The sequence below is a fragment of the Nerophis lumbriciformis genome, linkage group LG10, assembly GCF_033978685.3.
Source record: "Nerophis lumbriciformis linkage group LG10, RoL_Nlum_v2.1, whole genome shotgun sequence".
In the NCBI taxonomy this organism is placed as follows: domain Eukaryota; kingdom Metazoa; phylum Chordata; class Actinopteri; order Syngnathiformes; family Syngnathidae; genus Nerophis; species Nerophis lumbriciformis.
The window spans coordinates 51,648,735-51,665,428 of record NC_084557.2 but is presented as its reverse complement, the minus strand read 5'-3'; the positions used below and the strand labels follow the sequence as shown (position 1 = coordinate 51,665,428).

Below are 16,694 nucleotides of genomic sequence, written 5' to 3'. Positions count from 1 at the left end.
ACAACAACAACAAAGACAAAAAACATACACACTGTGGTGCCCTCTGCATTGTTGCACGCCATCATCTGCTGGGGTGGGGGGAGCATGGCCAGTGACAGGAGCAGACCCAACAAAGCAAATAAGAGAGGCGACTCCACCCTCGGCCGCCCACTAACTCTCGGCCAGTGTCCATTCTGCATGGATGAGCGAGGATGCGTCTCTTATGCAGGCCCCGCCCACATTTTGGAGCTAAAAGTGGGCGTTCCAAAATGTGCCGAAACTCACTTGAAAACAAACATAACTACTGTGTCTATTTTACCTATAGACATCATTTTTAGGTCCAGAACTATGAAATACGTTCCAAAATTGTCAGCATCAGAGTAGTACAAATTAGTACTGGCTCTATACATTGTAGCCCCAGCTCACTTTAATCCAGCTCTGCAAAAATAAATAAATTACGATACAGTTTCCTTTGCAACTCATAGAAAAGGTATGGCATACAGACAAGTGTCAGACTTGATTTTAGAAGGAACATGAGGACAGAGGTGGGTAGAGTAGCCAGAAATGGTACTCAAGTAAGAGTACTGTTACTTTAGAGATTTATTACTCAAGTAAAAGTAAGGAGTAGTCACCCAAATATTTACTTGAGTAAAAGTAAAAAGTATGTTGTGAAAAAACTACTCAAGTACTGAGTAACTGATGAGTAACCTGTTCGTTTAATGATGACGGCAACAAATAATGCACAAAAACATAAAAATAGCCATGAGCAAATTCAGAGCCAGGAATATCTCTTAAGCAACTAAAACAATAATATATATTAAATAATAATACATTAACATAAAAAAAATGAAGGCAAATTGAGCCACAATAACTTAACAGCACCATAGGCTCAGTAGGCAGAGATTACAAAGGAAAATAACAAGTTAGCCTTTACGCAAACCATAAACTGATAGGTGTGGGCTGCACCTGGGAACACACTGACTGGTGTTTCTATGCATGCGTGTGTGTATGTGTGGGAGTGTGTGTGTGTGTGTGTGTGTGTGTGTGTGTGTGTGTGTGTGTGTGTGTGTGTGTGTCTATGAAGCTGCAGTACATTAATAAATGTCGCCACACGATGTACATTTGACAGTGATTCATAGCAGGGAAGCTAACATCAGCCTACGGTGACAGCCAAAATATCTACTAAGGTTACTTACCGCCATGTGCTTCCTCAAATTTGACGTTGAGTTCATGTAAGCTTAAGCTTGTTAATCATGTGACCGCCTGGCTCTGTATGATTGGTGAAACGTCACCAGTGAGTGTATTTGATTGGTGAAACGCAGGCATGCGATGGATCCTACTTTGAAGGTCTGTCTGACAGACCAAAACAAACAAAGCGTGCATTAACAGATGGATAAAAATCAGTAGCGAGTAGCGAGCTGAATGTAGATAAATGGAGCGGAGTAAAAGTAGCGTTTCTTCTCTATAAATATACTCAAGTAAAAGTAAAAGTATGTTGCATTAAAACTACTCTTAGAAGTATAATTTATCCCAAAAGTTGCTCAAGTAGATGTAAATGTAGCGCGTTACTACCCACCTCTGGGACTAGATAATTAAAGATAACAAGCGGCAGAGGTGGGTAGTAACGCGCTACATTTACTCCGTTACATCTACTTGAGTAACTTTTGGGATAAATTGTACTTCTAAGAGTAGTTTTAATGCAACTTACTTTTACTTTTACTTGAGTATATTTATAGAGAAGAAACGCTACTTTTACTCCGCTACTTTTATCTACATTCAGCTCGCTACTCGCTACTGATTTTTATCCATCTGATAATGCACGCTTTGTTTGTTTTGGTCTGTCAGACAGACCTTCAAAGTGCCTGCCTTACTGGTGACGTTTCACTCCGTTCCACCAATAAAATGCAGTCACTAGTGACGTTTGACTCCGTTCCACCAATCAGATGCAGTCACTGGTGACGTTGGACCAATCAAACAGAGCCAGGCGGTCACATGACCTGACTTAAACAAGTTGAAAAACTTATTGGGGTGTTACCATTTAGTGGTCAATTGTACGGAATATATACTGTACTGTGCAATCTACTAATACAAGTTTCAATCAATCAATCAAAAGTGTGAAGGAAAAAAGACACTTTTTTATTTCAAACGTACATCCCGTCACAAGCCTAAAGACTGACTGCACAGTTCCTGTCTTCACAATAAAAGTGCCGCTCCATCGCGCCTGCGCTTTCAAAACAAGAGTCTCCGAAAGCCAGCGCAAACAAGCTAGCAAGCTACGGAGTTTGCCGCCAATGTATTTCTTGTAAAGTGTGTGAAAACGAATATGGAAGCTGGACAAATAAGATGCCAAAAACCAACCACTTTCATGTGGTATTAGACAGAAAGGAGGAACTTTTTTTCTCCTGCATTTGAAAACGTGGACGCTATCATCACTACTGTCTGATTACAATCAATGCAAGTCATCAGAATCAGGTAATACACCAACTTATATTCTTGTCTTCATGAAAGAAAGGAATCTATATGTGTTAAACATGCATGTATATTCATTAAAACACCTTTAACATGTAAACAAAAACGGCAAAATAAATAAATATAAATGATATACTGTATATATCAATGTATGTGTATATATGTATATATATATATATATATATATATATATATATATATGATATGTGTGTGTATGTTACTCATCAGTTACTCAGTACCGTATTTTCCGCACTATAAGGCGCACCGGATTATTAGCCGCACCTTCAATGAATGGCATATTTCATAACTTTGTCCACCAATAAGCCGCCCCGGACTATAAGCCGCGCCTACGCTGCGCTAAAGGGAATGTCAAAAAAACAGTCAGATAGGTCAGTCAAACTTTAATAATATATTAAAAACCAGCGTTCTAACAACTCTGTTCACTCCCAAAATGTACGCAAATGTGCAATCACAAACATAGTAAAATTCAAAATAGTGCAGAGCAATAGCAACATAATGTTGCTCGGACGTTAATGTCACAACACACAAAATAAACATAGCGCTCACTTTCTGAAGTTATTCTTCATTCGTAAATCCTTCGTCTTCGGTGTCCGAAGTGAAAAGTTGGGCAAATTTACGATCCACTGGCAGATGTTGGCGTCGTCTGGCGCTGCCTCCTCGTCTTAGTGAAGGTGTGTTCGCCTTCTGTCATCCATTGTTCCCACGCAGTTAGCAGTCTAGCTTCGAATGCCCTGTTGACACCAATATCTAGCGGCTGGAGGTCTTTTGTCAATCCACCCGGAATGACGGCGAGTATTGAATTAAGCGCGTAAGCGTGTCTCTTAATGTGATGTTATGAGCTAGCAAATATAACAACTACACTACCCAGCATGCAACGATAGTTACGAGCATGCGCGGTAGCCCTGAGAAGCGTTGTATGCTGGCAGTTAGCACGCTGTGAGTAAACGTTGAGAACTCCGTTAACACGCCTCGTCTGCATTATTTATAATTAGACAGACAACACACTTAATAGGAGCCATTTTGGGGTCTTTACATAAACACACAAATGGAAATGAAACGTCACATATCCCAGCATGCACCGCGCGCTTCTTCTACGGGGAAAAAAGATGGCGGCTGTTTACCGTAGTTGCGAGACCTAAACTTTATGAAAATGAATCTTAATATTTATCCATATATAAAGCGCACCGGGTTATAAGGCGCACTGTCAGCTTTTGAGAAAATTTGTGGTTTTTAGGTGCGCCTTATAGTGCGGAAAATACGGTACTTGAGTAGTTTTTTCACAACATACTTTTTACTTTTACTCAAGTAAATATTTGGGTGACTACTCCTTACTTTTACTTGAGTAATAAATCTCTAAAGTAACAGTACTCTTACTTGAGTACAATTTCTGGCTACTCTACCCACCTCTGACAAGCGGTGACCCCGACACATTGCCACAGTTAGTGGCTGAACATCACCAGCTGTGATCTTGATGCCAAGCTCCAGTGGTGATGTTTAATGTTTGCATGCGATTGTTGTTTTTGATGTGCACCGTGTGGACACCAGCATGACACCAGGAAGCATCTCACGCAGCGGTAATGTCCTGTGGATGCTCTTACCCCTGCCATAGGGTCACAAACACTAACCCTACAGAGCCACTTCTGCAGCCTCTGACTCAGTGTTCCTCCATCCTTGTGTCAGAAGACCTGTGGCCGCCCGCCAGACATGGCCATCCTGGAAGCTGAGCAGCTTAAGACCAAGCGTCTGAAGGAGTACACCATGGAGTCCCACTCCAGCATGTGCCAGAACAACACCTACGCCAACTTTCAGCGTTTCTCCCAGGCGCTGGAGGACATTGGGTCCATGGAGATGGGGGTGGCGCAGGTGGCGGGGGCCCAGCACACCTTGCAGGGGGAGCTGGAGGCATTGCTGGCCATCTTCAATGACAAAGAAGCCTGGTTCGAAAAGGAGAAGGAAAGCGCCAGAGAGCAACTCTCCCAAATCCGCTGTGAGTTTCACAAAATGGAGATCACCAGGAGGCTGCTGCAGGAAGACTTGACGGGCGTGGGCACCACCCTGGACAGCATCAGCGGGAAGTACCAGCAGAGGCAGAGTCACCTGGACACGCTCAGGCAGGAGCTGACCTCGGAGCTGCAGTGGCTGCAGGAGGTGACGGACTCTGCATGTGCAAGGAGCAGCAACACTGGAGGAGCTGCAGACCCTCACAAAGTCAACTTAATATGAATATTTTGGAAGCACGTCCCTTGAATGATGGCAATATTCAGTATGTGTCTACATGCTGACCACACCTAAGTGAAAATGAAAGCAAATCTGCTTTGCAGCTGTAACACAAACTTCTGGGAGGACGTTGAGCAATATGTTGGAGTGAGAGGTCACAGCTTCTTCTTCTCCAACCACATCCAAACATGCCTCCATGGATCTTTGTGTACTAGGGCACAGAAACACACCCTTCCCCTAACTTCCCACACAACAGGAACATTGATTAATGAAGGGATTATAGGAGTCCAGCCCCGGCGGATAAATATTGGATTGTCATAAATACTTCTTGGAACTTGATGTTCAAGCGAGCTCGATTAATGTTGGCTGGAATTTGATAGCTTTTGGCAAATGGAGGCAATAACTTATTTGCCTTCACTGTGTTGTGAAAATGAGGCCATAAAGGAAGCTTTTTAATGGAATGTATTGGAACGACACATTTTTTAAATTTATTTTTCATTCCATTTTATTATGTTACTTTAATTTGTTGCTTTACTCTTCAAGAACACTTTTATTGACAATATATTTATTTAATTATTTTTGTATTTACTTGAATTTCACATTTTCTTGGTTATTTTTTCTCAGAAAGATTGAATGATGCTTGCAACATCAACAGCAAGCACATCCACACAATGTGCACCTTTCTTTATTAAATCATTCACTCTTTTCATACAACTTTGAATTGAGTTTTTTTATGCTTAAAATGTGTCCACTTGGGCAATTATTAGGGCCCGCAATGGCCCATTGCAAAAGGACTCCCACAGGGAGTCCTTATGCAATGGGACATAAGGACCTATTGTTATTGTAAGGTTTTATTAGGGCCCGCCATGGCCCATTGCAAAAGGACTCCCACAGGGAGTCCTTATGCAATGGGACATAAGGACCTATTGTTATTGTAAGGTTTTATTATTATTCTTTCTTTCTTTCTTTCTTTCTTCTTCCGCCGCCTCTTCGAGCACTAATTTGACCCACTTAACATGCTTCAAAACTCACCATATTTGACCCACACATCAGGACCTGCGAAAATTGCCTTTTAATAAAAAAAAACCAAACCCCAAAACTCAAATTTGCGCTCTAGCGCCCCCTAGGAGGAAGAAAAAACTACGCTGCCTGTAACTCCCACTAGGAAGGTCGGAGAGACATGAAACAAAAACCTTTATGTAGGTCTGACTTAGACCTACATTTTTCAATTGTACATCTTCGGGCTAAAATCAACAGGAAGTTGGCAATTCCCCCTTCAAGACAAATAAGTACTAAAAACAGTCCGTTTTCCTTCTTTCAGCTGTAATTTGACCCCCTTAACACGCTTCAAAACTCACCGAACTCAACGCACACATCAGGACTGGCAAAAATTGCGATCTAGTAAAGAAACCTAACCCCAAATTTAAAAATTGCCCTATACAGCAATTTTTGAATAAAACTGATAAAAAACTGCCCCTCGGAAGAAAAAAATTACAAAACTGCCTGTAACTCCCACTGGGAAGGTCGGAGAGACATGAAACAAAAACCTCTCCGTAGGTCTCACTTAGACCTACATTTCATAAATTGACTACCCCCAGCAAAAATCAACAGGAAGTTTGCTATTCCCCCTTCAAAACAAATTTTTTGTAAAAACCAGTCACCTTCCTTCAAAAACGAACTCCTCTGAGCGCGTTTGTCGTTTCGCCTTCAAACGTGATTACAACAACAGAAGCGCTTTTTAATTAACTGCTCCGGTTTTTATTTTATGACCCTTCAAAGACCCGCTGCGCTGATGCTGCTGCAATGCTGTTTTTTTAAGATGGCTGCTTAAAAGCAGGAAGCACCAACGTGCCCACACAATGCAGACAAGGTAGGTACACTAGACAAAAGTCTTGGGACACTTCAGACTAAAAGTAGACAAAAGTATTGGGACACTTAGGACTAGCACCTGCCAAATACGCGGGCCCGAACAACGCTGCTTGCAGCTTTAATTATCATTATTACTTCTTCCTTCCCTTGTGTCTCCACAGCCTCACAATTCCAAACAAGCGATGGTCAAGAGGTTGTCGGTGGTCAACTTAGAGAACTTCAAGAGGCAGTATGCCAGGCGTAGGTGGAAGGTAAAGTCTCCGAGCACAATTGAGTAATCAATGTTGCGTATTATTGATTTTTTGCCTTTCAATGGGTCATTTGTATAGCTCTCATTCAGGATTGTGGCTCTGTGCAACCACCTAACTCGGATCATGAAGAAGGGTCACAAGCTGCCGGAGCAGAGCACGGTAGGAGCAGACTTTAGTTGTTGCCAGCAAGCACCTGATTACTTTTGAGACTAACTTATTGGCAGAGGTGGGACCAAGTCATTGTTTTGCAAGTCACAAGTAAGTCTCAAGTCTTTGCCCTCAAGTCCGAGTCAAGTCCCGAGTCAAGACAGGCAAGCCCCGAGTCAAGTCCAAAGTCAAGACTGGAAAGTCTCAAGTCAAGTCCTAAGTCCTGCATTTTGAGTTTCGAGTCCTTTCAAGTCCTTTTAACCACAGACTAATATATTAACACAGATTGTGTATGCTTTTCAAACGCTGTATTTATTTATTAAAACAAGTGCATTTTAAATTGCAGGAAAGAAAATTGTGCTGACATTGCACTTTATAATAGCACTATTAACCAGTCATTTTAAACATTAACTCATTCCTTTACAGAACAAACACATTGAAAAATAAAGTGCAAATGTACTTATTTGTACAAAAGTGTTAACATTGAAAAAACATGACATATACGTGAACATAACAAAAAAGTTGTACTTTTTATATGTCAGGGCCCTATGCTGCATTGCATTTGCAAAAGACCAAATTAGCCAAGAGTCTGTCAGTCATTTGTGCACGATGGGGGCGTAGTATGATGCCACCATGGCTGAAAACTCGCTCCACTGGAGCACTGGAGGCAGGCACTGCCAAGACTCTCATGGCCACTCGGAACAGTGAAGGAAGAGTCTTCATGTTCAATGCCCAGAACAAAAGGGGGGGGAGAGTTTTTTTGGGTTGGTGCACTACTTGTAAGTGTATCTTGTGTTTTTTATGTTGATTTAATTAAAAAAAGAAAAAATATATATATATTTCTTGTGCGGCCCGATACCAATCGATCCACGGACCAGTACCGGGCCGCGGCCCGGTGGTTGGGGACCACTGAGGTAAACAACCAACAGTATGTCAGAAAGCTAGCTAAAACGGTACACATATTCATAATATAGTATACATTTTAACTGACCTTTATTTTACTATTTTTGTCTTTTTTTAGGTGGCTAAAATACGCGGTGCTGCTGACCGCCGTCTAACGTTACGTGTGATATATTGACTAACGTAACCCTGCTTGAAAAAAATCACTGAACAAAAAGTATGAATAAGGTAGTGAACTGCAACAGATTCCCGTGTTTGCAATAACGTTATAACGTTAGCAGTGAGTTTACAGCCTCACTGATTTAACTACACAGCAAATAAAAGTCACGTTACTTAGCCAATAAACGTTATCTTACATTCAAAACTTACCGTTCTTTGTGCAACTTCAAATGCCGGACGAAGTTGGAAGTTGTTGCCTCTCCATCAGTAATTTTCGAACCGCATGTGTTGCATACTGCAAACCGTTTTGTGTTGACCACCTCGTAATTTTTATACCCAAACAAAATTATTTTAGGTATCATTTTTTGTTCACTGGCGTGTGGTTTGGACATGTCTTCTTCCTTGGTTGTCCTGCAATTTGATTGGATGAATGCTGTGTGATGAAAACAAAGTAGATCTAATTTGATTGGCTGTTGTACTGAGAGCACACCAGCTGACACACGCAACGCTGATAGACAAGTACACAATGAAAAATACGGAGCGCTCCCGAATAACTTTTTCATCTTTGGGTTTTGGGGAAAGTAGCAAGTCATGTCAAGTCATGTCAATTCAAAAGGCTCAAGTCCAAGTGAAGTCACAAGTCATTGATGTTAAAGTCTAAGTCGAGTTGCAAGTCTTTTTACATTTTGTCAAGTCGAGTCTAAAGTCATCAAATTCATGACTCGAGTCTGACTCGAGTCCAAGTCATGTGACTCGAGTCCACACCTCTGCTGATTGGTTATAAAACATGTACAGTAGAATCAACAGGACTCTTTCAAATTGGAACTAGGTAGTAACTGTAACTTCCATATGTACAGATTTAATACTTGACATGTGTCCTTCAAAATCAATATATTCTTACATTGAGACATGATGACATTACATTTTGTTTTTTAATCCCGTAAAGATTTTATATTTATTTTTTATTTTCAAGTGCTCTCTGGAGCACTTCATACAGTACTTCACATTCTGTATACAAACATCAAAAGCAGTGAAGTTGTCACGTTGTGTAAATGATAAATAAAAAGAGAATACAACAAATCCTTTTCAACTTATATTCAATTGAATAGACTGCAAAGACGAGATACTTAACGTTCGAACTGGTAAACTTTGTTATTTTTTTGCAAATATTAGCTCATTTGGAATTTGATGCCTGCAACATGTTTCAAAAAAGCTGGCACAAGTGGCAAAAAAGACTGAGAAAGTTGAGGAATGTTCATCAAACACGGGCGTAAAAGCAGATTCAATGAAATGCTCAGTCATTCACAAACAAGGATGGGGCGAGGGTCACCACTTTGTCAACAAATGTGTGAACAAATCGTCAAACAGTTTATGAACAACATTTCTCAAGCAGCTATTGCAAGGAATTTAGGGATTTCACCATCTACGCTCCGTAATATCTTCAAAAGTTTCAGAGAATCTGGAGAAATCACTGCATGTAAGCAGCAATGCCCGTGACCTTGGATCCCTCAGGCTGTACTGCATCAAAAAGCAACATCAGTGTGTAAAGAATATCACCACATGGGCTCAGGAACACTTCAGAAACCCACTGTCAGTAACTACAGTTTTGTCGCTACATCTGTAAGTGTAAGTTAACATGTACAGAAGTTGCGTTGTATACTGTTGACTTTGTTGCTCTAAAACCGAGACTAGCAAAAACAAAAGTATGGTATGGAGTGTCATGTGTCGATGTAACAATGAAAGGATTCATCCAGGTGTTGTCTGAACGAGCTGTTTTATTCACTCACAAGTGCTAACTGCTAGCCTCAGGGACGTACACAGAATGTCGTAACAAGAAGACGCCAAACTATTCATACTGCAACATAAAAAGCACAGAACAGCTTAATTTCAAAAAAGAAAGCTAAAACAAAAGTAGTGAACAGAAGAAAACAATTGATAAATGAAAACAATGACGTCGTCAGACAAGATAGAATTGCACAAATGTGTGTTTGTTTACAGTGGAAGTCACTGCTTTTTTTTTTAGCACATGCAGTGAGCAAACTTGTCCAAAAGATGGCGCCACAGCACAAACAATAAGACGCCATTCCAATTACTGGTATATGGTGCGCATGTCAAAATAAAATATTCAGATTTAAGGAGCGATGCATGAAGACTCACATCGTAATCATATCTTTTTTTCAGGGTCCATGTACGCAGGAACATTGATTTATCATTAATGATCAATTTTGCTTATGTACATGTGGCTAATGTTATTCATTTAGGCCAGCGTTTCTCAAAGTGTGGGGCGCGCCCCACTGGTGGGGAATAGAGACATGACAGGTGGGGCACGAGGAACGGGAGGAAATTTCACTTTAAATTTTTTTTTTAAATTATTATATTCTTAGATTATTTTTTTTACTATGCTTTCATTTTCTATACACACTGTAAATCACTTTGTGATTCTGTCTGTAAAATCCGCTATATAAATAAATGGAAATTACCGGTACTTATTTTTACTGTAGGCTTTATATTTCTCGGTACGAGCGAAAGTTTGACAGACATAGCAACAGTAACTAATGGGGGCGGGGCTAAGCGGAACAAAATTTCGCGCAGATGGGTAGCAGGCTAATGTGTGGATCACAATTAGACAAATATATACATTTGTGACTCGCACCTCAAAGGTCGTCGAGCCAGAGCCAGCGCCTGCAGAGAAACATAAATCTGACGGGCACACACTGTGTCATTCACCGGGAAGCACTCGCGTCAAGGCAGCTCAGCCCCGAACTCAATGAGGTTTTAACATGTTGTGAGCGCGGTAAATTTGATCAAAACACGACCACTGAAAGCGCGACTGTTCTCTGCACTGTGTGAGGAAATGGGAGCTGATCATACAGCCGTGCTGTTTCATAGTGAAGCAAGGTGGCTCTCCTGGGGGAAAGTGCTGTCACTTGCCCTGTCTTGCCAAATGCATAGCTCCTCCTTTTTTTTGTGCAAAGATTGCAAAGTGGCACTTTTATTGTATTTATTATTGAACTTGATGCAAGTTATTTGATTTATTATTGAACTTGATGCAAGTTATAACACTTTTTTTTATTTATTATTGAACTTGATGCAAGTTATAACACTTTTTTTGATTTATTATTGAACTTGATGCAAGTTATAACACTTTTGTTTTATTTATTATTGAACTTGATGCAAGTTATAACACTTTTTTTGATTTATTATTGAACTTGATGCAAGTTATTTGATTTATTATTGAACTTGATGCAAATTATAACACTTTTTTTAATTTATTATTTAACTTGATGCAAGTTATTTGATTTATTATTTAACTTGATGCAAGTTATAACACTTTTATTTGATTTATTATTGAACTTGATGCAAGTTATAACACTTTTTTTTATTATTGAACTTGATGCAAGTTATAACACTTTTGTTTTATTTATTATTGAACTTGATGCAAGTTATAACACTTTTTTTAATTATTGAACTTGATGCAAGTTATAACACTTTTGTTTTATTTATTATTGAACTTGATGCAAGTTATAACACTTTTTTTGATTTATTATTGAACTTGATGCAAGTTATTTGATTTATTATTGAACTTGATGCAAATTATAACACTTTTTTAAATTTATTATTTAACTTGATGCAAGTTATTTGATTTATTATTTAACTTGATGCAAGTTATAACACTTTTATTTGATTTATTATTGAACTTGATGCAAGTTATAACACTTTTTTTTATTATTGAACTTGATGCAAGTTATAACACTTTTGTTTTATTTATTATTGAACTTGATGCAAGTTATAACACTTTTTTTAATTATTGAACTTGATGCAAGTTATAACACTTTTGTTTTATTTATTATTGAACTTGATGCAAGTTATAACACTTTTTTTGATTTATTATTGAACTTGATGCAAGTCATTTGATTTATTATTGAACTTGATGCAAGTTATAACACTTTTTTTGATTTATTATTGAACGTGATGCAAGTTATAACACTTTTTTGATTTATTATTGAACTTGATGCAAGTTATAACAGTTTTTTTGATTTATTATTGAACTTGATGCAAGTTATAACACTGTTTTTGATTTATTATTGAACTTGATGCAAGTTATAACACTTTTGTTTTATTTATTATTGAACTTGATGGAAGTTATTTTATTTATTATTGAACTTGATGCAAGTTATACCACAGCTGCACAGTTATTTTATTTATTATTGAACTTAATGTTATTTTATGTTATTGAGTTCGAATGTATACAACTTGATGTTCAATAAATTTGAAAATGTTAAAGCTTGGCATTAGCGCTCTGTTGGGGCGATGGGGGCAGGTGGGGCTTGAAAACTCCCCCTTGTCCAAAGTGGGGGATGACAAAAAAAGTTTGAGAACCACTGATTTAGGCCAATGACCTTTATTTAAACTCTGAATAGAGTAAAGCGCAGCATTTACTTTTACGATCCAATGCAGACAACCTTCCCCAGTCATGGTGCAACAAAAAAAAATCCAACCAACACAAAATGTCAACACACATGGATACACACAACACAACCTGCTCACTGAACATTGAGGTTATTATACAAATGTCCATGCACCATAAACATTTGAAAATTACACCCATTTAAATCCATTACAAAGCATGATGGGGAAAAATGCAAAACACTCTCTACACTTATCCATGTTGGGCACATTTTAGCTGCCTGATCATTTTGACTGATTACAAAACTTTAAGGAGGTTGTCATGGAATAAACAAGATAGTATTTAAACTTTTCACATACTCTTAATATCCAATTCTATTATTATTATGCATGATATCAATATAATATTTACACAAATGTGTATAGGCTATATAATATTTATTATTTGTTTAGCCCAAGTCAAAAAGTTTGAACACCCCTGCTGTAATGACCCAAAATTAATGGTACACACTAAAAAATGTTGGGTTAAAAAATAACAGAATTTTAACCCAATTGCTGGTTCAGAAAAGGACAAACCCCTTGTTGGAGTTATTTTAACTCAACATTTTGGGTTAATTTTTTCAACCCAACATTTGCGTTGAATTATTTAACCAAAAAGTTGAGTTATTATAACTCAATGTTGGCTTATTCCCAACCAAACTATTGGGTTGAATTATTTAACCCAAAATGGAGTTATGCTATCTCAATGTTGGTTGATTCATAACCCAACTATTGGGTTTAATTTATTTAACACAAAAGCTGAGTTATGCCCACTACAATGTTGGGTTATTCCCAACCCAACTGTTGGGTTGCGCAATTTAGCGCTCCATGATCCAATAGTTGGTTAAAATTATATAATTTTACTATCGGTTTGTCCTACTCCTTCCCAACTACTGATAAAAAACTATTTTGATTCTATTAAAATATAATCAAGAGCAAGAAATGAGTGACATTTTTTTTTTTTTACAAGAATTGCCGTGTATGGTCATAGTAGTTCTATACAGCATGCTCAAATATTTTCATGTACAGGTAAAAGCCAGTAAATTAGAATATTTTGAAAAACTTGATTTATTTCAGTAATTGCATTCAAAAGGTGTAACTTGTACATTATATTTATTCATTGCACACAGACTGATGCATTTAAATGTTTATTTCATTTAATTTTGATGATTTGAAGTGGCAACAAATGAAAATCCAAAATTCCGTGTGTCACAAAATTAGAATATTACTTAAGGCTAATACAAAAAAGGGATTTTTAGAAATGTTGGCCAACTGAAAAGTATGAAAATGAAAAATATGAGCATGTACAATACTCAATACTTGGTTGGAGCTCCTTTTGCCTCAATTACTGCGTTAATGCGGCGTGGCATGGAGTCGATGAGTTTCTGGCACTGCTCAGGTGTTATGAGAGCCCAGGTTGCTCTGATAGTGGCCTTCAACTCTTCTGCGTTTTTGGGTCTGGCATTCTGCATCTTCCTTTTCACAATACCCCACAGATTTTCTATGGGGCTAAGGTCAGGGGAGTTGGCGGGCCAATTTAGAACAGAAATACCATGGTCCGTAAACCAGGCACGGGTAGATTTTGCGCTGTGTGCAGGCGCCAAGTCCTGTTGGAACTTGAAATCTCCATCTCCATAGAGCAGGTCAGCAGCAGGAAGCATGAAGTGCTCTAAAACTTGCTGGTAGACGGCTGCGTTGACCCTGGATCTCAGGAAACAGAGTGGACCGACACCAGCAGATGACATGGCACCCCAAACCATCACTGATGGTGGAAACTTTACACTAGACTTCAGGCAACGTGGATCCTGTGCCTCTCCTGTCTTCCTCCAGACTCTGGGACCTCGATTTCCAAAGGAAATGCAAAATTTGTTTTCGTCAGAAAACATGACTTTGGACCACTCAGCAGCAGTCCAGCTGGTGTCGGTCCACTCTGTTTCCTGAGATCCAGGGTCAACGCAGCGGTACTGGTCCGTGGATCGATTGGTATCGGGCCGCACAAGAAATATATATATATTTTTTCTTTTTTTAATTAAATCAACATAAAAAACACAAGATACACTTACAAGTAGTGCACCAACCCAAAACAACTCTCTCCCCCCTTTTGTTCTGGGCATTGAACATGAAGACTCTTCCTTCACTGTTCCGAGTGGCCATGAGAGTCTTGGCAGTGCCTGCCTCCAGTGCTCCAGTGGAGCGAGTTTTCAGCCATGGTGGCATCATACTACGCCCCCATCGTGCACAAATGACTGACAGACTCTTGGCTAATTTGGTCTTTTGCAAATGCAATGCAGCATAGGGCCCTGACATATAAAAAGTACAACTTTTTTTGTTATGTTCACGTATATGTCATGTTTTTTCAATGTTAACACTTTTGTACAAATAAGTACATTTGCACTTTATTTTTCAATGTGTTTGTTCTGTAAAGGAATGAGTTAATGTTTAAAATGACTGGTTAATAGTGCTATTATAAAGTGCAATGTCAGCACAATTTTCTTTCCTGCAATTTAAAATGCACTTGTTTTAATAAATAAATACAGCGTTTGAAAAGCATACACAATCTGTGTTAATATATTAGTCTGTGGTTAAAAGGACTTGAAAGGACTCGAAACTCAAAATGCAGGACTTAGGACTTGACTTGAGACTTTCCAGTGTTGACTTTGGACTTGACTCGGGGCTTGCCTGTCTTGACTCGGGACTTGACTCGGACTTGAGGGCAAAGACTTGAGACTTACTTGTGACTTGCAAAACAATGACTTGGTCCCACCTCTGGACCAAACTCAAATCAAAACAAATATGCTCTTAGCCGATCCACGACCTCGGTTACCAAACATCCAGGGTCAGTTGTTCCAAAAGATGAGCTTTTTTTTGCTTGACCTCCATGAATTGATGTCACTCCGACAGTCAAATGATGTTGTTTTTGAGTAGAAATGTGTTTTAACTGCAGCCTTTCTTTATGTCAGAGGGATTGTGAAAGCGACCAAGAAGAAGAAATCCTAAAGAGGCGGCCGAGGACCAGAAAGAGAAGCAGCACTTCCTGAAAGCTCTTAAAAGCCTGTCTGTTGTGACACACACACACTTCTACACACACACACTTGCAGCTGTCACCCTATATAAACCTATCCATGCCAACAGTCTGGAATGCTTCATTTGTCCGTGCGAGCCTCCGCCACATAATCTGCCGCCATGTTACTTAGCATTTTTAAATGACAGCTTGTTGACTTTTCTGCCATAGTAGGATTATTATTATTGACGTCTTGGAGAATGTAGACGACTTCCTCTAATATTATGCAGTCTTAAAAATCCTTCAGCTGTCGAGTGTTAACACAAAGACTGCTTTTTCTATTAAGCTGGCTCTTTTTGGAGCAAGGAACCATATTTGGTTACTTTATAAACAATAGTTCAAAATGGACCTTGAGTGCTTCATTATGAGGCAGTAAAATAAGTTATGATTACCATATACTGTCTTTTTGTCTGTGTCATGTATAGTAAATATCCAAGTATTTCAATAAAACAATAAATGACCATCCTCCTGTATAAACAACATCTATACATATTTAAAGTGCACGTTTTTAATGCAACTATTTGTTCATGATACAGTTGATGTATTTATGGTGTAAATATAAATATCAGTCTTACCAGTTTTAAACAAAAACGTTCCTCAATGGTCGGTTTACTTGTATGTACTGTATATTGAAATGGTGATTTAATAAACTCCTGAATATAATCTTTGAGTGTCACTTTTTTGTCCGCCATTTAAATATGGACGTTATAAAAACGTCATAAATGTGGTGCATTCAAAGACCCTTGTTCAAAGTTAGAAAAAGGTGTCACAATGTGTTAAGGACGGAGAAACTTAACCCCTTGGAGATTCACTAATAATAATATACCGTAATCATGATAATGTGTTATTATAACTCATCTTACAAAACAAATTATTTACTGTGTTATCTAGATATGTTCTAGATGTCTTTAAAAAGCCAAAACCATAATTACCGTATTTTTCGGACTATAAGGCGCACTTAAAATTCTTTGATTTTCTCAAAACTCGACAGTGCGCCTTATAACCCGGTGCGCCTAATGTACGGAATCATTTTGATTTTCTTCAACGACCTCGAAGCTATTTTATTTTGGTACGTGGTGAAATGATAAGTGTGACCAGTAGATGGCAGTCACACATAAGAGATATGTGTAGACTGCAATATGACTCAAGTAGTCAACACCAACATTTTATATATT

The 16,694-nt window shown here is 38.6% G+C and overlaps 1 protein-coding gene across 3 annotated transcripts in view; it reads left to right on the top strand.

The window, feature by feature from the left end:
• dapk2b (death-associated protein kinase 2b) overlaps window positions 1–16,134 on the top strand; it is a 59,078-nt gene extending 42,944 nt beyond the window's left edge. The window contains exons 9-11 of one of the 3 annotated variants that reach the window (XM_061969445.2): window positions 6,717–6,806; window positions 6,885–6,965; window positions 15,419–16,134. In XM_061969445.2, the coding sequence (XP_061825429.2) occupies window positions 6,717–6,806; window positions 6,885–6,965; window positions 15,419–15,496 (249 nt within the window). In that variant the 3' untranslated portion in view covers window positions 15,497–16,134. Of the gene's footprint in view, window positions 1–4,149; window positions 5,535–5,625; window positions 5,858–6,716; window positions 6,807–6,884; window positions 6,966–15,418 lie in introns of those variants that run through there. The other 2 variants (XR_012050655.1, XM_061969443.2) reach the window with 2 other exon arrangements.
• The last annotated feature ends 560 nt before the right edge of the window (window positions 16,135–16,694 follow it).